Source organism: Ochotona curzoniae, unplaced genomic scaffold, assembly GCF_017591425.1.
Source record: "Ochotona curzoniae isolate NIBS_2020 unplaced genomic scaffold, NIBS_Ocur_1.0 scaffold_4701, whole genome shotgun sequence".
NCBI classification, from domain to species: domain Eukaryota; kingdom Metazoa; phylum Chordata; class Mammalia; order Lagomorpha; family Ochotonidae; genus Ochotona; species Ochotona curzoniae.
Genome location: NW_024467122.1, coordinates 7,910,724 through 7,927,140, shown reverse-complemented (window position 1 = coordinate 7,927,140; position 16,417 = coordinate 7,910,724). Strand labels below are relative to the sequence as shown.

Below are 16,417 nucleotides of genomic sequence, written 5' to 3'. Positions count from 1 at the left end.
CTGGCATGTGGGGAGAGTATGCTTCAGCATATTCCTGCTGCCCCTCCCTGAACTCTGTCCCCTGAGCTCCTCTGGGTAAAGACTGATTTATTTTTATTGGGAAAGCAGATTTACAGAGAGAAGAGACAAGGGTCTTCCATCCGCTGGTTCATTCCCCAAATGGTTATAACGATCAGAGCTGAGCTGTCTGAAGCCAAGAGCCTCTTCTGGGTCACCCACACAGATTCAGGATCCCAAAACTTTGGGCCATCTTCCTCTGATTTCCCAAACCATGAGCAGGGATCTGGGTGGGAAGTAGAGCACCTGGGAACCAGTGCCCATATGGGATGCTGGCGCTGAAAGGGGAAGATTAGCCAGTGGAGCCATTGTGCTGGACCCTGGGAGAACTGCCTTTTTAGTTCCCTTCCCTACTTTTCTGACAAGTGCACCCATACCCACAACAAAGGCCCAAGCAGGCATACAGCAGTGTGCTGTGGAGGTGGGGGAGGCAGGGGTGGTTGGCATGGTGTCCTGCTCAAATGGTTACACTCAGCCTGGGCAGAGTGCTGACCTTTCTGGCTCTTCCCACTGCCCTGGAGAACTCATGGCCACCACAGAACTTTGCCAGAACCCAAAACCAAAAGTCAAATAGCAGCATTATGGTGCCCTGACTTGGGAATGACCTGCTGAGGTCCTCCTGCAGGTTCAGCAGGTGTGGTCAAAGCAGGTGCCTGACCCATCTGAATTGCTTTGCATCCCTTCTGCCCTGCTGTGTGCTTGGGCAGCCTGAGCCAGAGCCTCCAGGCCAAGCACACTGTAACTGTCTTCACCCCCGTTTGGGTCCTAGGGGTTTGCTTACTTGAGAGGGACAGCTGAACTCTGGGGAAGTCCTTTACCTGGCTCTGCCCCCACAGGAAGTGTGTCAGCACGTGCCCTTTGGGCTACTTTGGGGACATAGCAGCGCGACGCTGTCGCCGATGCCACAAAGGTTGCGAGACGTGCTCTGGCAGGAGCCCCACGCAGTGCCTGTCCTGCCGGCGTGGCTTCTATCACCACCAGGAGATGAACACCTGCGTGACCCTCTGTCCTACTGGTTTTTATGCCGATGACAGTAAGTGGCCCTGGGATGGTGACTGGGGTCCCCTTTCCTGGGAGAAATTTCTGGGTCCTGTGCTTCTTGTATGCAGTGTGGTTTTAGATGAGGGCTTTTCACAAGGTGAGGAAAGGGGGGTGTGGCAAAGTCAGAGCCCTCAGGCCCTGTCGGTTAATAGCCAACATGCCCACCCCACTGGCCAGGAGCACAGCGATCCGGAATGCAGAGAATCTCTGGCATTTGCAAGTCCATGTCCACTGTGGAGGGCGGGCTCTGATTAAGCCCCAGAGGAGGATACCCTGCAGCTTTTCCCCCAAGAAAGACTGCCTGCTGCTGCTCACAACAGGTGTATGGGGCCACGAGTCAGGGAGTCAGCTGTGTTCTTAGAGCAGTGGTCAGCAGTTGAAACAGGGAGAAAAGCACCTTCTGGGAAGAGCTGAGCTGAAATGGAGAAACGAAGGTAGGCGTCAGGGACCCTGATTCTCAAGGTGTGGTGTAGTGGCTCAGCATTGACCCCCATCTCACCGTATGAAGGTTTTGGATGCAGACCCCTGGAAAGGCACTAGTGGGGGTCCACTAGGACGGGGTCCTCAGGCTCCCCTGTCAGGTTTGCAAGGCTTTGCACTTACCTAAGCCATCTGGAAATTGACGCCAGTCCCTGAGTGGGACCAGGACACCTGTGCCCTGGAGAAGGACGGCTCCGCAAGCCTCAGGGAGGGGAGAGGCCCGCAGTCCATGTGGCTCCGGCTGTGCCGTGACTGTTGGCGTGGCAGTGGGAGGTGCCACCTGCCAGCCCCAGTGCTGGGGACTCACCAGCTTGGCCTGGAGCCCTCAGTTCTCCTGTCCTCTTGCCGTTTTTCTCCAGGTCAGAAGAATTGCCTGAAATGCCACCCGAGCTGTAAGAAGTGTGTGGACGAACCCGAAAGGTGTACGGTGTGCAAAGAGGGATTCAGGCAAGGCTCCTGGAGGCCCGTCGGGTGCCAGGGCTGAGGTCCTGCGCCGCGCTTTGTTGCGTTGGGGGTCCCAGGTGTTTTTTGTTTGTTTGTTTTTGTTTTCCAGGGCAAAGATTTTGAGTCTGTTAAAGCCTCGGGTCCAGTTAGAGCTGGACTTGCTCATCTAGGTTTGAGGTGAACTGGGAGAAGCCAGTGGCGCTGGTGTCCTGGGCCCTAAGGGGAGCAGACAGCACCTGCTGGGGTCCTCAGCACTAACCTGGGCACAGGAAGTGTTGTGGTGGCCACTCCTGAACACCCGTTTTGGGAGAGGGGAGCCAGGGGTCCCACCGAAACCTCTGCTGTGTCTCGTTGGGGGTGGGGCGGGGCAGCATTGGATGCTTGGTTCAGGAACAGTGTGGTAGCAAGGGAGCAGGGGTCACACAGCCAAAGCAGGGAGTCCAGCACAGGAGGGACCTGCCCCTGAGGATGCAGTCAGCTGTGAGCCACGTATTCTCTTGGGCTCCAACTCCAGGTCATGACCGTCACATTACAGCAGGGGGAGGGGCTGGCCGCTGTCTCCCAGCCATCCCCATGTTCCAGTGGATAGAGACAAGACAGGTTCATATGGCCATATCAAGCACAAAAGCCATGGCTGAACCACTGTACACACAGCAGCCCCTGCGCCACAGGAGACAGGAACTTAGTGCTCCCCACACCTGGCATCACAAAGTTCACCTGCGCACACCAATCTGCATGGGAGCCGTTCTCCAGTAGACGGCAGCTGGGGGGCCTGTGATGTCATTGGGTCCTGACATTGTCCATCATACTTCCGCCCCACTGCTGTAAGCATTCCTGCGACAGCCCCCCTCAGGTTTGATGCATTTGCTACAGCAGCTCATGGCAGTCAGGAAACACTTGGTTTTGCCCATGTATTACAAAGGATGTTAGCGGGGACACAGTTGCACAGTTCAGATGGCTCCGATCCTGTGTGGGGAATGCCACCATACCAAATGTGCAGGAGTCTGGGGCACCACCCTAGCACATGGGTGTGCCCCTGTGCAGCAGCCAGGAAGCCCCTACCACCCTGTGCTCTCTAGGCACAGGTGGCTTTGTGATGTAAGCATGGGGGGGATGACATCATCAGCCCTGGGTGGTCAGGTTAGCTTTCAGCTCTTCTCTGCTCCATGCAGGTCAGGGTGGTGGGCTGAACAACTAACTCTTGGATCCTGGGAGGGGGGGTTCCCTGGCAGCCAACTCCTATTGTGAGGCCACTGGGGAGGCCCCAGCAGCCATTAGCATACTGCCAGTCACCTCATTAACATACAGAGCGATGTGTCTCATTTGGGGGATTCCAGGAGTATTAGGAACTGCGTGCCAGGACAGAGCAAATCTGTGTGTCCAAGTACAAATCACAGTATCCCAGCAGGACCCTCTGGATCCAACAGAAGTGCAGCAGGGCGCTTGTTCAGTGCATTTAGCCATAAGCCCATTTAGAGCACAGGGCAAACTCAGGAATTAAAGGAATCACAGTGGGTTTGTAGAGCCAGGTGCCAGGCACCCAGTGGTTTGTTTCTAGTTGCCCACTGAGTTCTCCAAGCCAGTTCATGATGCAGGAACCCGTTTTCAGAGGAAACAAGGGGGTGCAGAACAGGTAGCTGGCTCACCTAGGGTTGCACAGCTGGGTAGTGGCAGAGGCCAGATCTGACCTGGATGCTCCAGCTTGGTCAGACAGTGCGGCTGGAGAAGGGGAAGATGAAAGCCATGTGAAGTAGGCCCCTTGGTGGGGATCCAGTTTCCAATTCATTGTGAAGTGATGGATGCTTTCAAGCCAGGGGGAGGCACAAGCAGGATCATGCTACAACCTCCATGGCCTCACACCCTATCTCTGCTGCCCCTTCAAGGAGGACCTGGGCAGGTGAGGCTGAGCCAGCAGCAGGGATGCCCCACACTGCCCGCTCTTCCTCCTAGCACTCAGCTTCAAGTTCGAGGAGCTGTAGCAAAGAGGAGCCAGTAGAGGGTGGGGAGGGAGTGGCGTGCAGCCCTGCTGCCCAGGCCCAGGCCTCTGCCTGGCCCCAGGAGAGCTTTTCCAGCTTTCCTTAGCTGGGAGCCTTTCGTGACATAGAGAGCTGTGCTTCAGTAGGTCACGTTTCCTCTGGGAAGGGGTCTCGGAGGCTTTTGGAATCAGTGTGGAAACCTGTCGCTTTTCCTCCATCGCAGCCTTGCACGGGGCAGCTGCATCCCCGACTGTGAACCAGGCACCTACTTTGATTCTGAGCTGATCCAGTGTGGCCAATGTCACCACACCTGTCGGACCTGCGTGGGTGAGTACATGCTCTACAAGGACCTAGATTTGTTTTGCTGGGTAGTCGGAGCAGACTGCCGGAACCATGGTGGCTGAGGCAGGTGGACTAGCTATCCTGGAACAAACTGCTGGACTTTCACGGACTTTGGCATCCACTGTAGCATTAAAACACAAAGGCAACTCAGGAAAAAACAAACAAAATAAAACAAAAAAGCACCAAGGCGCTACCAGGAGCCAATGGAAGAGGAGGAGGGGGAGTGACTGTTTAATGGATACAGAGTTTCAATTGTGTGAGATGAAGAGAATTATGGGTGAGTGCCGGCAATGCTTGCACAACACTGTGGATAGACTGAACTTGTACACAAAATAAAATAAAACCCCAACAACTGAAGGCCATTCTAAGGGATGCTTCCCAGTGGGCAGCCAGCCGGGTGGTGGACGCTGTCTGGCTGCAGAGGCAACAGCCATGTCCGCTGCCTGAACGTCATCTTGGTTGGAGCCCTGTGCTGTGTGCCTGATGATGCGGGGAGCTCTAGGAGGTGGGGTGAAGGGTCAGGTGGCAGAGGCTTTAAAACAAGCTTTTATAGTCTGTGCCTGAATCTTCACTTATTATAAACATTTTGTTCAGAGAAAAAGACTTCCATATACAGCGCTACATGTATTTTAAATCTCCACAAAAATTATAGCACAGATATTTCCCACGCATTACCTTTATAGAGGACCATTTATTTGGGGTCAGCATGGTGGCACAGGTTAAGCTGTACCCTGCAGGGCAGGCATCCCATAAGGACATGGGTTCAAGTCCCAGCTGTTCCAGTTCTGATCCAGTAACTTACTAATGCACCCAAGAAAGCAGTGGAAGATAGTGCAAGCACTTGGGCCCCTGCACGCACTTGAGAGGCACCAGATAGAGTCCCAGGCTCCTAGCTCAGCCTAGCCCAACCCAAATTATTCACTTTTAAAATAAATCTTAGTGATGTTTTATTTAGTTAGCTATCTAAAAGGCAGAATAAGAAAGAGAGAACATGAGACGGATCTTCCATCTACTGGTTCACTCCCTAAATGGCTACAAGAGCTAGGACTGGGCCAGAGTTAGCCAGGAGCATCTTACAGAGGCCCAAATGCTTAGACCGCCTTGTGCTACCCTGGCAGGTACAATACAGGAAGCTGGATCAGAGCTGGAGCCGCCAGACCCGCCCCCCCCCCAGCTGGCACACTCTAATGGGATCCTGGCAGGTAGTAGTTTAATGTGCGGTACCACACCTCAGCATCCCAGGACAGGTTTATGCAAAGGAATGGAGAAGGCATGTTTTTTTTTTCAGGTTTCATCTTGAGCTACATTCACCAGAAGCCGAAGCCCATCATGAGCTTGTAGGCTGCCTAGGGTTTGAGCTGGGGTTCTTCCTTTCGACCCTCTTTGTTGCCCTCAGCACTTTCTTCCATTCTGACAAACCTGCATCAGATGTGCTATACTCTCAGGAAAGAGCCAAGGGTTAGGTCCTTGCTAAGTTGCACTTGCCTCGATCCTGCCTCCAGGATGGGCCAGCCTTCCCCAGGTGGCCCTGTAAGCCACTCTGCGGTCCAGAGGCCACTGCCAGGGCCAAGCAACATGGGCAAGTGATGGGCACGCTGGCCTTCAGCTACCTGTGGGAGATGCAGCCCCTTCAGACAAGCTCAGAAGGAGCTGTGTCCTGGGGATCTGCCACAGCTAATTCAGGAGTTTCCTAGCAGTTTTACTTCTCTTTTCATATCATTTTTACTCTTTGTTTCTTGACTCACTGGGTGGGCCAGGTTGGTTTTAAAAACTTACCTGTGGTGATTTATTTACTCATACATTCTTTTAAAAAACAGAAAGCAAGTGAGAAAGAGATCAGTCTTCCATTTGCTGTTCACTGCCCAAGTGCCCCCACGGCCAGGGCTGGCCAGGCAGGAGCCAGGAGCTGGAACTCCACTTGGTTCTCTCAAGCACTTGAACCGTCAGCTGCTGCCTCCCAGGGCACACATTAGCGGAGAAGTGGAGGACACACTTGGATGGAGGATGCCTTGTCCCAAGTGCCACCTTAACCCACTGCTCCACAGCACCTGCACGGGAGCCCCAAGTCACTTCAGTCAGGCCTGCAGCTGTGTAACGCTCAAGCTCAGTCAGTTTACCTCTCATTCTGTGGTCCCCAGACAGCCTGATGGCAGACAGTTTTATAAAGTTGCTTGTAGCTTTTCTCATCTCAGTCCAGTCAGGAATTTAATTTGTCTGAAGCTTCCTCCTGGGGGAGGAACATCCGGCCACGGGCAGCCTCTGAGTGGTGCCCCCACTTCCTGCTCTGGGTCATCCAGAAGTTTCTCGCTGCCTGGCCTGCATCAGTCTCAGCTACCTGCATGGGTCAGCTGGCCACCAGGCATGATGGGTCCACATAGGACATGTCAGGAGGCCACTCCCAGGCACCTGTGAGGGTCAGCCCTTGCCTGGAAACTTCCAACACCCGAGACAGCACCACATGAACTGGCAAATGAAAACCACCAGGACGGTAGAGACAGATGGCAGAAGAAATTGTTGGTCTTGGGACTTTTAGCAGCTCATTTCTCCTGCTTTTTAAATTTCTTTCTGGGCCAGAGGCAGGAGCTTCTTCCTGGTCTCATCCTTGAGCCATCTGCTGCTTCCCTAGGCACCTTAGAGCTAGATTGGAAGTGCAGCACCTGGGACTCAAAGAGACACCCCTGTGGGATGCCAGTGCAGCAGGTCTAGACTTGGCCCACTGCACCACAGCACTAGCCCCTTTCTTGCCTTTTTTTTCATTGGTTTTGAAAAGTCGGGAGAGACAAGATGGAGTTCCATTCTGCTAGCTCACTCTTCAAGTGCCAGCAGCAGCTGGGGCTGGAAACTCAACCCTCGTGTCCCGTGGGGCTGAGAAGCTTCCCAGGGTACACACTGGCAAGAGGCTGGGATCAAGAGCAGACCTGGGTGTTGAACCTAGACCGCCCCCCTCCGATGTGGGACATGGGCATTGCCGCTCTCCTGCCCCTAACCAAGGCGCCTCATTTTCATCCACAAAGGATGTGGCTGCTCCCCTCCAGCCCAGCTCACTTTGCTGTCATTCTTCTGACTGTGGGTTTTTAAGGTGTAGCCTAAAAGATGCATAGGTCATCGACTCCTTAAGAGATTTTGTGTTAGAAAATACATGCCTTTCTGTAGTTGAGAAGATGACTTGCTTAGGAATTGTAATTTCACTCGAGTTTTATTTTTATTGTGCCATTCACCCTCCTGGTTCCTTTGGGAGCAGCGCAGGGGCCATCAGGACACTTTGGCCACGGTGCAGCCTCCACCACCAGCAGCAGCCTCCTCCAGCCCCTCCTGCCTTCTCCAAGTCACTGTGTTACCCTCTCAGGTGTAATCGCCACAACACTGAACTAAGCACAGACGTGACCACACACTCCTGCCCGCCCCCAGGCTCCTTGGGCATCATGGGTGCTGGTGTTGGAGGAAGGGCAGTACAGATGATGGGGTCCAAGGAGAGCCTGCATGCTGCCCCCGGAACCTGGCCTGGGCTGGGTCCCTGACAGCTGTGCCTTTCCTGTCCTTCTCAGGCCCCAGCACAGAAGAATGCATTCACTGTGCGAAAAACTTCCACTTCCATGACTGGAAATGTGTGCCAACCTGCGGCGAGGGCTTCTACCCCGAGGAGATGCCGGGCTTGCCCCACAAAGTGTGTCGCAGGTACAAGTCCCTGGAGTGATGACTTAGACTACCAGGGCATAGTGGGCAGCTGCGTCCAGCCAAACAGTGGAGAGGGGAACAGGTGCAGCCATGCTCCTGCCCTGGGGCATTGGGGGAGGGACGTGCCTGGCACTGGGTGGCAGCAGGGATGGGGCAGAAAGCCAAGTGATGCCCTGTCCTTGGGGCTATCACACCAGTACCAGCCCCCACAGGGTGGCCCCAGCCATGCTCCAGCTCAGAATTCCTTTACAAAGGTGGTCATTGAGGAAAGTGCATTTGGGTTGTTGGTAAAGAGTTTAAGTCAGATGTGTTGACACCCTAGGAGCATCATTGCCTTCACCTGCCCCATGCCATGCCTTTCTGGGTGCCCATACCATCTAGCATTCTTATGCAGTGATCAGACCAGCCACATTGTCTTCCCTCTGGACTGAGACAGAAGCCACTTGCCTTGGAGTTTGTCCTGTGTAGGACATGATGACCCAGACCCAGGCAGGACGCCCATCTTGTTAAGGCAAGAATACCAGGGTGACGTGGAGCATACAGTAGTGGGGTGGGCTGCCGGACTAGGGTCTTCTGTGTGACACAGACTCAACTAGGGCACCCTGGAGGTTCCTGCCAGTCCAAAGATTGGCAACCATGCCCAGCTGCCAGCTTCCAGGGTTGGTAGACTCACTCTTTCCAGACTGGCTTTGAGAACTGGTGTGATTTGTCATCTGTCCCCTTAAAAACAGTCAAAACCAAGCAAAACAATGACCCAGCACTGAGCCAACCAGAAGCTACCAAGTCCGGGTTCTCAGATGACCCACAAGCGTGGGGGCCAGTTCCATGCCAGGCCAGCCTCTCTACTTGAGTAGTGGAAGCTTGCTGCCTATACCAGCCCCACGGGTTCCTGCTCAGGGCTGTGTACACAGGCAGCTGCTCCGTGGGTAATGACCCACAGGATGGCAACCCAGGGAGAACATGGGATGGCATAGTGAGCATCCCTTTCACCTGGCAGATGCCAGCACTCCGGGGAATGCTAGGGTGCCTCAGCCGTGGTGGTTGGGTCCCCAGCAGACACCAGAGGCTGTGGCGTCCCTTGGAGAAAAGCAGGAGGCTCTGGACTTCCCCTAAGCCTCTTTGTGGGCAGCAGAGGCCAAGGCATTCCCTGGGTGCAGGCTTGACACTGTCAGCCTGGTGGGGGCGCAATGCTGGGGCCAGTGCAGCAGGGCTTAGCAGATGTCACCAGGAACTGCCCAGCGCTGCTGCTTGGATGCTGACACAACTGTACTTCAGGAAGCTTCCATCAGTCAAACTCCCCTAGCCCCATAGTCCCCATCAGACTCCCAGTGACAAGGACCTCCAGTGGCTTGGAGGGAGACACGGGCTTCCCCAGGCCCCAGGACAATGACTGGCACTGTGACTGTCCCCCAGGACAGGCAGGGTCTGCTCCAAGGAAGCAGGTGGCCAGGACATGGGCCTGGATGTACAGGAGGCAGGTGGAACTGAGAGCCAAAGCAGAGACAAGATCTCAAAAGAGGAACCGGACACCTAGGACTTAGGAAGAGTGAGCAGGGGATTTGGGAGAATTGAGCGGCTCTGTGGGCTGCTGGCCTCACTGCTCAGGCCCCAGCCCTCCCCTTCCACCCCCTGCTCCCCGGGGGACACACCTGCAGCCTCATGAGACAGGAGTGAGGCAAGAGCTCCTGAAGGAAGCACACAGCCCATGTTTGTTCTGGGGTGTCTGCTCACTGGCTCTCTCCCAGACCAGCCCAAAGACAAAAGGCTGGTAGGATGACCCGACAGTGATGCGGGGAGAGAAGGCAACAGTGGGTGCACCCTCCCTCCCTGAGTTGAGCAGGGCACCACTGCCAGGATGCCTTGGGGTGAGGCACGTACAGCAGACTGGCAGAGCCAGAGGCAGCTCAGGAGCCTATACCCCCACCTGCCAGCATGTGACCCTGGCAGAAGGAAGTAGGAGCCCCTGGCAAGTAAGGAGCCCCCTGGGAGACAGCCCCCCACCCTGCCCCTGGGACCCTGGAGTGTCTTCTTGGCCCTTAGGCTGGCTGCCAGGCTGCCACTCAGCCATTGTGAGACCCTGAGTTGGCCACTGGACTCTGACTGCGTAAGTGGGAGCCTGTGGACAGGGTGTTGCTTGAACCCGCCATGTCTGTGGTTATTTTCCACAGCAATAGGAAGTCAGGACTCCTGCCATCTCCCTCCCTGAACTCTGGGAGGTTGCACCACTAGGACACTTCAAAAAGTTAACGGAAAATGAAATTCAGAGGTAACTGTACTTCGGTGCAAAAAATTTCTGAAACCCATGGTGCCTGCATTGTGGCACAACAAATTAAGCCTCTGCCTGCTGTGTCAGCATCCCATGTGGGTGCTGGTTCAAGTCTCAGCTGCTGCCCTTCCTGTCCAACTCCCTGCTAAAGTACCTGGGAGCGCAGCAGATAAAGGTCTCAGTGCTTCGGGCGCCTGCCACCCACACAGGAGAGCCAGATGAAGTTCCAGGCTCTTGGCTTCTGCCGGGCCCAGCACTGGCCATTGCAGCATTCTAGGCAGTGAACCAGCAGATGATTCTCTCTCTCTCTCTCTCTCTCTCTGTCTTTCAAATAAGTAAAATATAGCTATAAAAATTTATTTGCAAATATATATGTCAATGACAAAATTTTAAAAACTACAAAAAATTATTTACAACACATGCATAGTTTCTTCATGATATGTAGTTACTATCTTCTTTTTGAAGACTCCTTATAAAGCATAGATTGCAAAATGTCTTTGCACTAGAACATTACCTTTGGATGACATTTTCCGTAAATAATCTGGAAGGAGACCACATCCTGCTGAGACCACTCCAGCCCCGTCCACGCTGTATTGTCTGATTAAAGTGACTCAGTCAGTGTGGGAGTGTACCAGGCTTCAGGCAGGTGACTGAGGGCCCGCTGTGGGGCTCATGGGCACCATCTGTGAGGGACCCTGGGGAGTCAGATGGTGCCCTGAGATGGTGCCCATGAGCCCCACAGCGGGCCCTCAGTCAGATGGTCAGACCAGGGGGCGGGGCATCCCCTGCGGCTGGACCACTGCTGGGGTGGGAGTGAGGAGGCAGCATGCTGGGGGCCAGGCCCTAGTGCTCCTGAAAAGTGCGTGAGAAATGGGGTCCCATATAACCAACCCTCCATGGCAACCTGGGTGGGGCACGTGGCAGGTTCTTGCTGCAAAAGGAGAAAACTGCGAGGCCCCTGGATACGGGTTTTCCGGGGGGGTGTCCCACATTTGCAGAACTCTAAAAGTGCACCCCATCCTGACTGGAGAAGTCACTTAGGGGCCAGCAGAGGCCATATGACCAGAGCCAGCCTCTGAAACAGGGGCCCCAGGGGCTCACTGCTGGCACCCAGTGGCTCTTTCCCAGGGCCAGCTGGGGCATCCTGCCACTGTTCACCCTCTCCAAACTCCAGCCATGGGCTTGCCAGCAGTAGCAGGGTTGGTGGGCAGCACGTGGGAGCACTGTGTCCTGCGCAGGTGTGGGGAGGACACCTGTAAACCGCATGTTGTAAGGGGCTCAATATCAGAGTGTGGGCCACGGGCTGCCTCCTGTCTGTCACGGCACCCCACCCTGCCCAGAAGCACCTGAGCTCTGCAGAGAAGTGGCAGTCCGCGAGTCCAGGCCTGGCCTCAGCTCTTAGACACGCTCCTGCCAACTGGTCCTTGCAGGAGAGTGGTGAGGTCGCACAGGAAGAAGGACCTGTGAATACATAGCACATCGTGGGGGGCACATTGGCAGCTGCTAAAGGGACAGAAGGGGGTCCAGGGAGGGCCCGGGGGCCCTGAGATGGTGGAGCCTCTCCCCGACACCCAGCGGGAGCTGCCTCTTCCCACAGGTGTGATGAAAACTGCCTGAGCTGCGAGGGCTCCAGCAGGAATTGCAGCAGGTGCAAGAGCGGCTTCACGCAGCTGGGGACCACATGCATCACCAACCACACATGCAGCAACGGTGAGCCGCGGGTGCTGTCACCCCCGGGGGGCTGCTCTCGCTGGGCTCGCCCATGGGCAAAGGAGAAAACACAACCCAGGCACAGCCGCCCCCGTGACCAGATACGCCTGTCCCCGATTCCACCCGCCACCTGTCAGGGGCTCCTGTGGCTAATGTGAATGACAACTGCCCTCTTTTCTGCCTCCCCTGGAGGCCTCTAATACATGCACCCAGCAGACATGCTGCCCACCAGCTAGTTGGTTTGTTAAGTGACTGTTAAAAATCACTGTGTTCTCTCAGTCCCTCTGCTAAGGCACAGGCGTTCGGTGTGGCCAGGTGTGACAACTTCCCCATTGAGGGGGTCAGACCTTAGGAAATCCGGACAGCAGGCCTGGAGTGTCTGAGGCCAGGGCCAGGAGGACAGAGGCCAGGGTCCAGGCCAGTGCCCAACAGCAGGGACCCAGCTGTCTCCGGGGAGGCCCTGCCTCTGTGCTCCACCCGTCTGGGGGACTCACTAGAGGACCAAAGGTGGTGCCCATGCTGTGCCAGGCCAGGAAGCTTCCTGTTGAGTGAATCCCCTGCTGACCTTCTGCCTTCAGCCCAGGACAGTGGGTGAGGGGAGGTGAGGGGGCAGTGCCCCAGGAGAGGCTCTGAGTATAGTCCGTGAATAAAGGGGATCATCCTTAAAAGCCAGCAGAACCCCAAGGCCGCTGCCCGCCTCCCCATGCATCCGCTCGCTTGCCCCGTGATCCTGTGTGCCAAGATCCCAACAGGGCCCCAGCATCAGCGATCCCAACAGGGCCCCAGCATCTGACCTCTCCCTCTTTCCTTTCCTGGGTCCCAGCCGACGAAACGTTCTGTGAGATGGTGAAGTCCAACCGGCTGTGTGAGCGGAAGCTCTTCATTCAGTTCTGCTGCCGCACCTGCCTCATGGCCGGCTAGGGGGTGCCTGCTGCCAAAGCAGGGCTCTCCAATCCAGGCCAGCCGTCTGTCCACCCACCTTCCTCCAGACTGGTCGGCCAGAGCCTGCTGCCAGGCGGCGCCCTGCCCCCACAGCTGTATCTCCCCAGGGGCCAGGTCTTCTCAAGCACCCCTGGGCACCCAGCTCAGGCGGGTGGGGGTGCTTCAGGAGGGCCACATCCTCCCAGCTCTGCCTCTGACGAACTGGGAAAGTCTACAGCTCCAGCTACTTCGCAGCCACTTCTGGGACCACAAGTTTACTGAACCTTCAGGACCAAAGCAGAGAGCAAAGACGCCTGGCCTCACACACCGTCCTCTTCCCCTCCTCCTCCTGCTGGCTGCCCTCGGGCACCTTGAACCACAGCCCGTCAGCTGTGCACCTGCTGCCAAGCCTGCAGGGCAGTCTGGCCAGACTGTAAATAAAAGTCAGTTTAGGGGCATAAAACCCTGTGACCACTGGGGATGGAGTTTGTCTACACGGTCAGCTCCTGTGGAAACAGCGGCTGCTGACTTAGAAGGTTCCCTCTCACAGCGTGCTTTTCCATAGAGCACCGAGGGCTCCTTGTTCTACAACGTTCTCCCTGTGTCTCTGGGAGTCTCCTGCCCTAGCTGGACAACCACCTTTCACTGGCATAGGACCAGTTGAGGAGGCGGCCGTGGCCAGCCAGCAGGTGCCCCGTCGACCATGCGGCCTCTTGGTTGTCAGTCACCCATCACTTCCTGTCTTACAGGATCTTTTCTGAAGCACCTTTGTCAAGGTGGGGCGCCTGTGTCTGTCTCTCTTCCCTGCCTACGTGACACAGTTGGCTTTTGTTTCTGCCAAACCTGTGTAGGTGTTTTTATAAGCTACATGTCCTGATTTTTACCGACGGTAATAATTTTGACAAATATTTCATATGTTTTCATTGAAATGCACAGATCTTGCTTGATCGAGTCCCTCAAATAAGGGAGTAACATTTGCCTTAAATTTTGTCAGCCTTGTCTTTCCCCGTGTCACCCTGCTCTCCCCACTACGCCCACACCCACCTCGACCTTCGATCACAAGTGCATCCGCCTTGTCACCTGTGAGCCGGGTTGGGGACGGGGGAATCCTAGCCATTGTTATTGAATCCACACCTCCAGAAAGAGAAATCAACAAAGCAAATACAATGTTAACCTTAAATTAATAAAAGAGTTAACATCTGTGGCAAAGGAAACTGTTTTCTTCAGTGTAAACAGCGAGGTCATCCCTGTTGCTGACAGATGTGCGCGACAGACATGGTCTCATTTAATATTGATATACCGAAGGTCTTCTCCGAGTGGTGTGAATGTTGGTGTTGTAAAGTCACAGGAAAGGCAGCCCCATCAGATCAAGGAGGCCTGGCTAGGGCCCCCTGCCACCTGCCAGTGGCCCAAGCTGTGAGCCTCTTCCACCTGTAGTTACTGAGCGGGCTCTGGTCCAAGGCTGTTCTCTGCGCAGCCACTAAGACCCGTGGGCTAGGTGCTGCTGTTAGTCCACGATCCTCCGAATCCTTTGGCTGCATCTAAAGGAAATGCACCTGTTGGAAGTGACTGAGGGTGAGTGAGGGATGACACCGTCCGGGGAGTGTGGGGTTGAGGCAGTTGCAGGGGAGGAGGAGCCCTGGGGCCAGTACTGGGCCTCAGCTGGGCCCACTGAACTGCAGCAGGACCCTTCTCACTTTGGTCACCTGTGTCTGTCTGCTGATGATGAAACAAATGACCAGACAGACCATGTCTCCCATGTAAAACTGGCACCAGTCTCATCCCTGGCATGGACCTCAGGGGTCTGTCTCAATCCTGCTTTCCCCCACATTGGGGCTCGTCTGGTGCTTCCAGCTGTGACCCAGGGGCAGGTTCCTGCGGTAGGAAGCAGCTGCTGGGAGCCCAGTGCCAGGGGGCAAGAGGCAGCCCTGTAACCCACCAGCACCATGGGACAGAGGATTCAGCAGAGGGGAGTGTTGGTGATTTAGTGTGTTAGGGGTGCCTTAGCCCAGACAGGGAAGGCAGCAGGCAGAAGGGGACAGCCTCCCCCACCAGGAGACCCTGCAGCTTGGTTGTGTCTCGCCCCCCTAGAGCCCAGACAAGGCCACATACAGGCCCTGTACTCCATGGCAACTTCAATCCAACATATTCGGAGCAGAGTCAGGCATGACCACCTGTCCTGTTGCAAAGCCCAGTGACTGCAAGAAGCCAAGCTGCCCCCTCCTCAGGAGCACCCTGTTGCTGCAGCTGGCCCAGTCTGCTCCGGGGCCGGGAGGGGCTCTCCACAAAGCCTGAGCAACCCTTGTGTAGAGGACCTGATCCCATACAGGGCCCATCGCAAATGGCCATCCTTCAGGCGATGGTTGTCTGGGCTCCTCAAGTGACAGCATCATCCAGATCTTCACAGACAATGGCTCTCGGAGGCCCATTGGCTTGTCGGGGGCCACCCCCGGCCAAGGTGCACCCTTCCTGGGCTCTCTGCAGGAGATGGTCCTTCCACAGCTGGCCAGTTGCAGCTCCAATGGGTTTGTTGTAAACTGGAGTTGGCCATTTTGTGAGCTGGACCACAGATGCTTTGGGGACCTCCTCAGGCCACTGCTGACTGAGGGCTGGGAGAGAAGTGCAAACCTTCACCATAAGGGAATGCAGAAGCATGAAAGAAGTGAGAAACCAACGTGCTTTAAAGGTCTGCAAGTGGGGGCCCTTGACCTTGAGGAGAGAGTTCTTTGTTAGGTTTGTACTCTTGACGTCACAGCTGGAGGGGACCTTGGGTTTGCCAGGGTGCCTGGGGAAGGGGGTGGAAAAGTGAGATGAAAAAAGGATGTTTTTAAATTTTATTTTAAATTAGAGGGAGAGAAAAGATATTGCATCACTGATTCATTCCCTAAATGGCCACAATAGCTAAGAATCAGGCCAGGCTGAAGCCAGGAGCCTGGACTCCTCCGGGTGCAAGCACTTGGTCATTTTCCATCGCCTTCCCAACTGCAGTAGCAGAGAGGTGGATGGGAAGTGGAGCAGCCAGGACTCAAACCAGCACTCGTATAGGATGCTGGTGTTCCAGGTGGCGGTTTGACCACTGCACCACACCACTTCTTCCGAAGGAGGTAGGAAAGCAGCTGGCCCTGACCACACAAAGGTGCAGCTGAGCCTCTTAGCCACAGCAGCCAGCTTCAAGAATGTCTTACTGCCCAGAGCAGTAGTTCTCGATCGGGGGGAGATTTCAGGGGACACTTGGCCAAGTCTGGAGCCATGTTTGGCTGTCACAGTGGGAGAGATGTGACTGCACCCAGGGTGGAAAGGCCAGGGGTGGCTGCCAGGCTTCCTGGGATGCTTGGAACAGCCCAGAAAGCCAGTCGTGCAATGTTTGAAAAACAAAAGGGAAGTTCTGTTTGCAACCTCATAGAGACACCGCAAAGTGAATTTACCACTGGTGGGTCCATTTCTGTCCTGGTCAGTTTGGTGAAGCAAGGGAAACCCACACCAACTCCTGTTTTAATGAAATAAC

The 16,417-nt window shown here is 55.3% G+C and overlaps 1 protein-coding gene across 3 annotated transcripts in view; it reads left to right on the top strand.

Moving 5' to 3' along the window:
- Positions 1–12,926, top strand: part of PCSK6 (proprotein convertase subtilisin/kexin type 6) — a 139,591-nt gene extending 126,665 nt beyond the window's left edge. For all 3 annotated transcript variants that reach the window (XM_040968765.1, XM_040968766.1, XM_040968767.1), the window contains 6 exons: positions 894–1,090; positions 1,938–2,025; positions 4,222–4,325; positions 7,886–8,015; positions 11,879–11,991; positions 12,815–12,926. In XM_040968765.1, the coding sequence (XP_040824699.1) occupies positions 894–1,090; positions 1,938–2,025; positions 4,222–4,325; positions 7,886–8,015; positions 11,879–11,991; positions 12,815–12,912 (730 nt within the window). In that variant the 3' untranslated portion in view covers positions 12,913–12,926. The remainder of the gene's footprint in view (positions 1–893; positions 1,091–1,937; positions 2,026–4,221; positions 4,326–7,885; positions 8,016–11,878; positions 11,992–12,814) is intronic.
- The last annotated feature ends 3,491 nt before the right edge of the window (positions 12,927–16,417 follow it).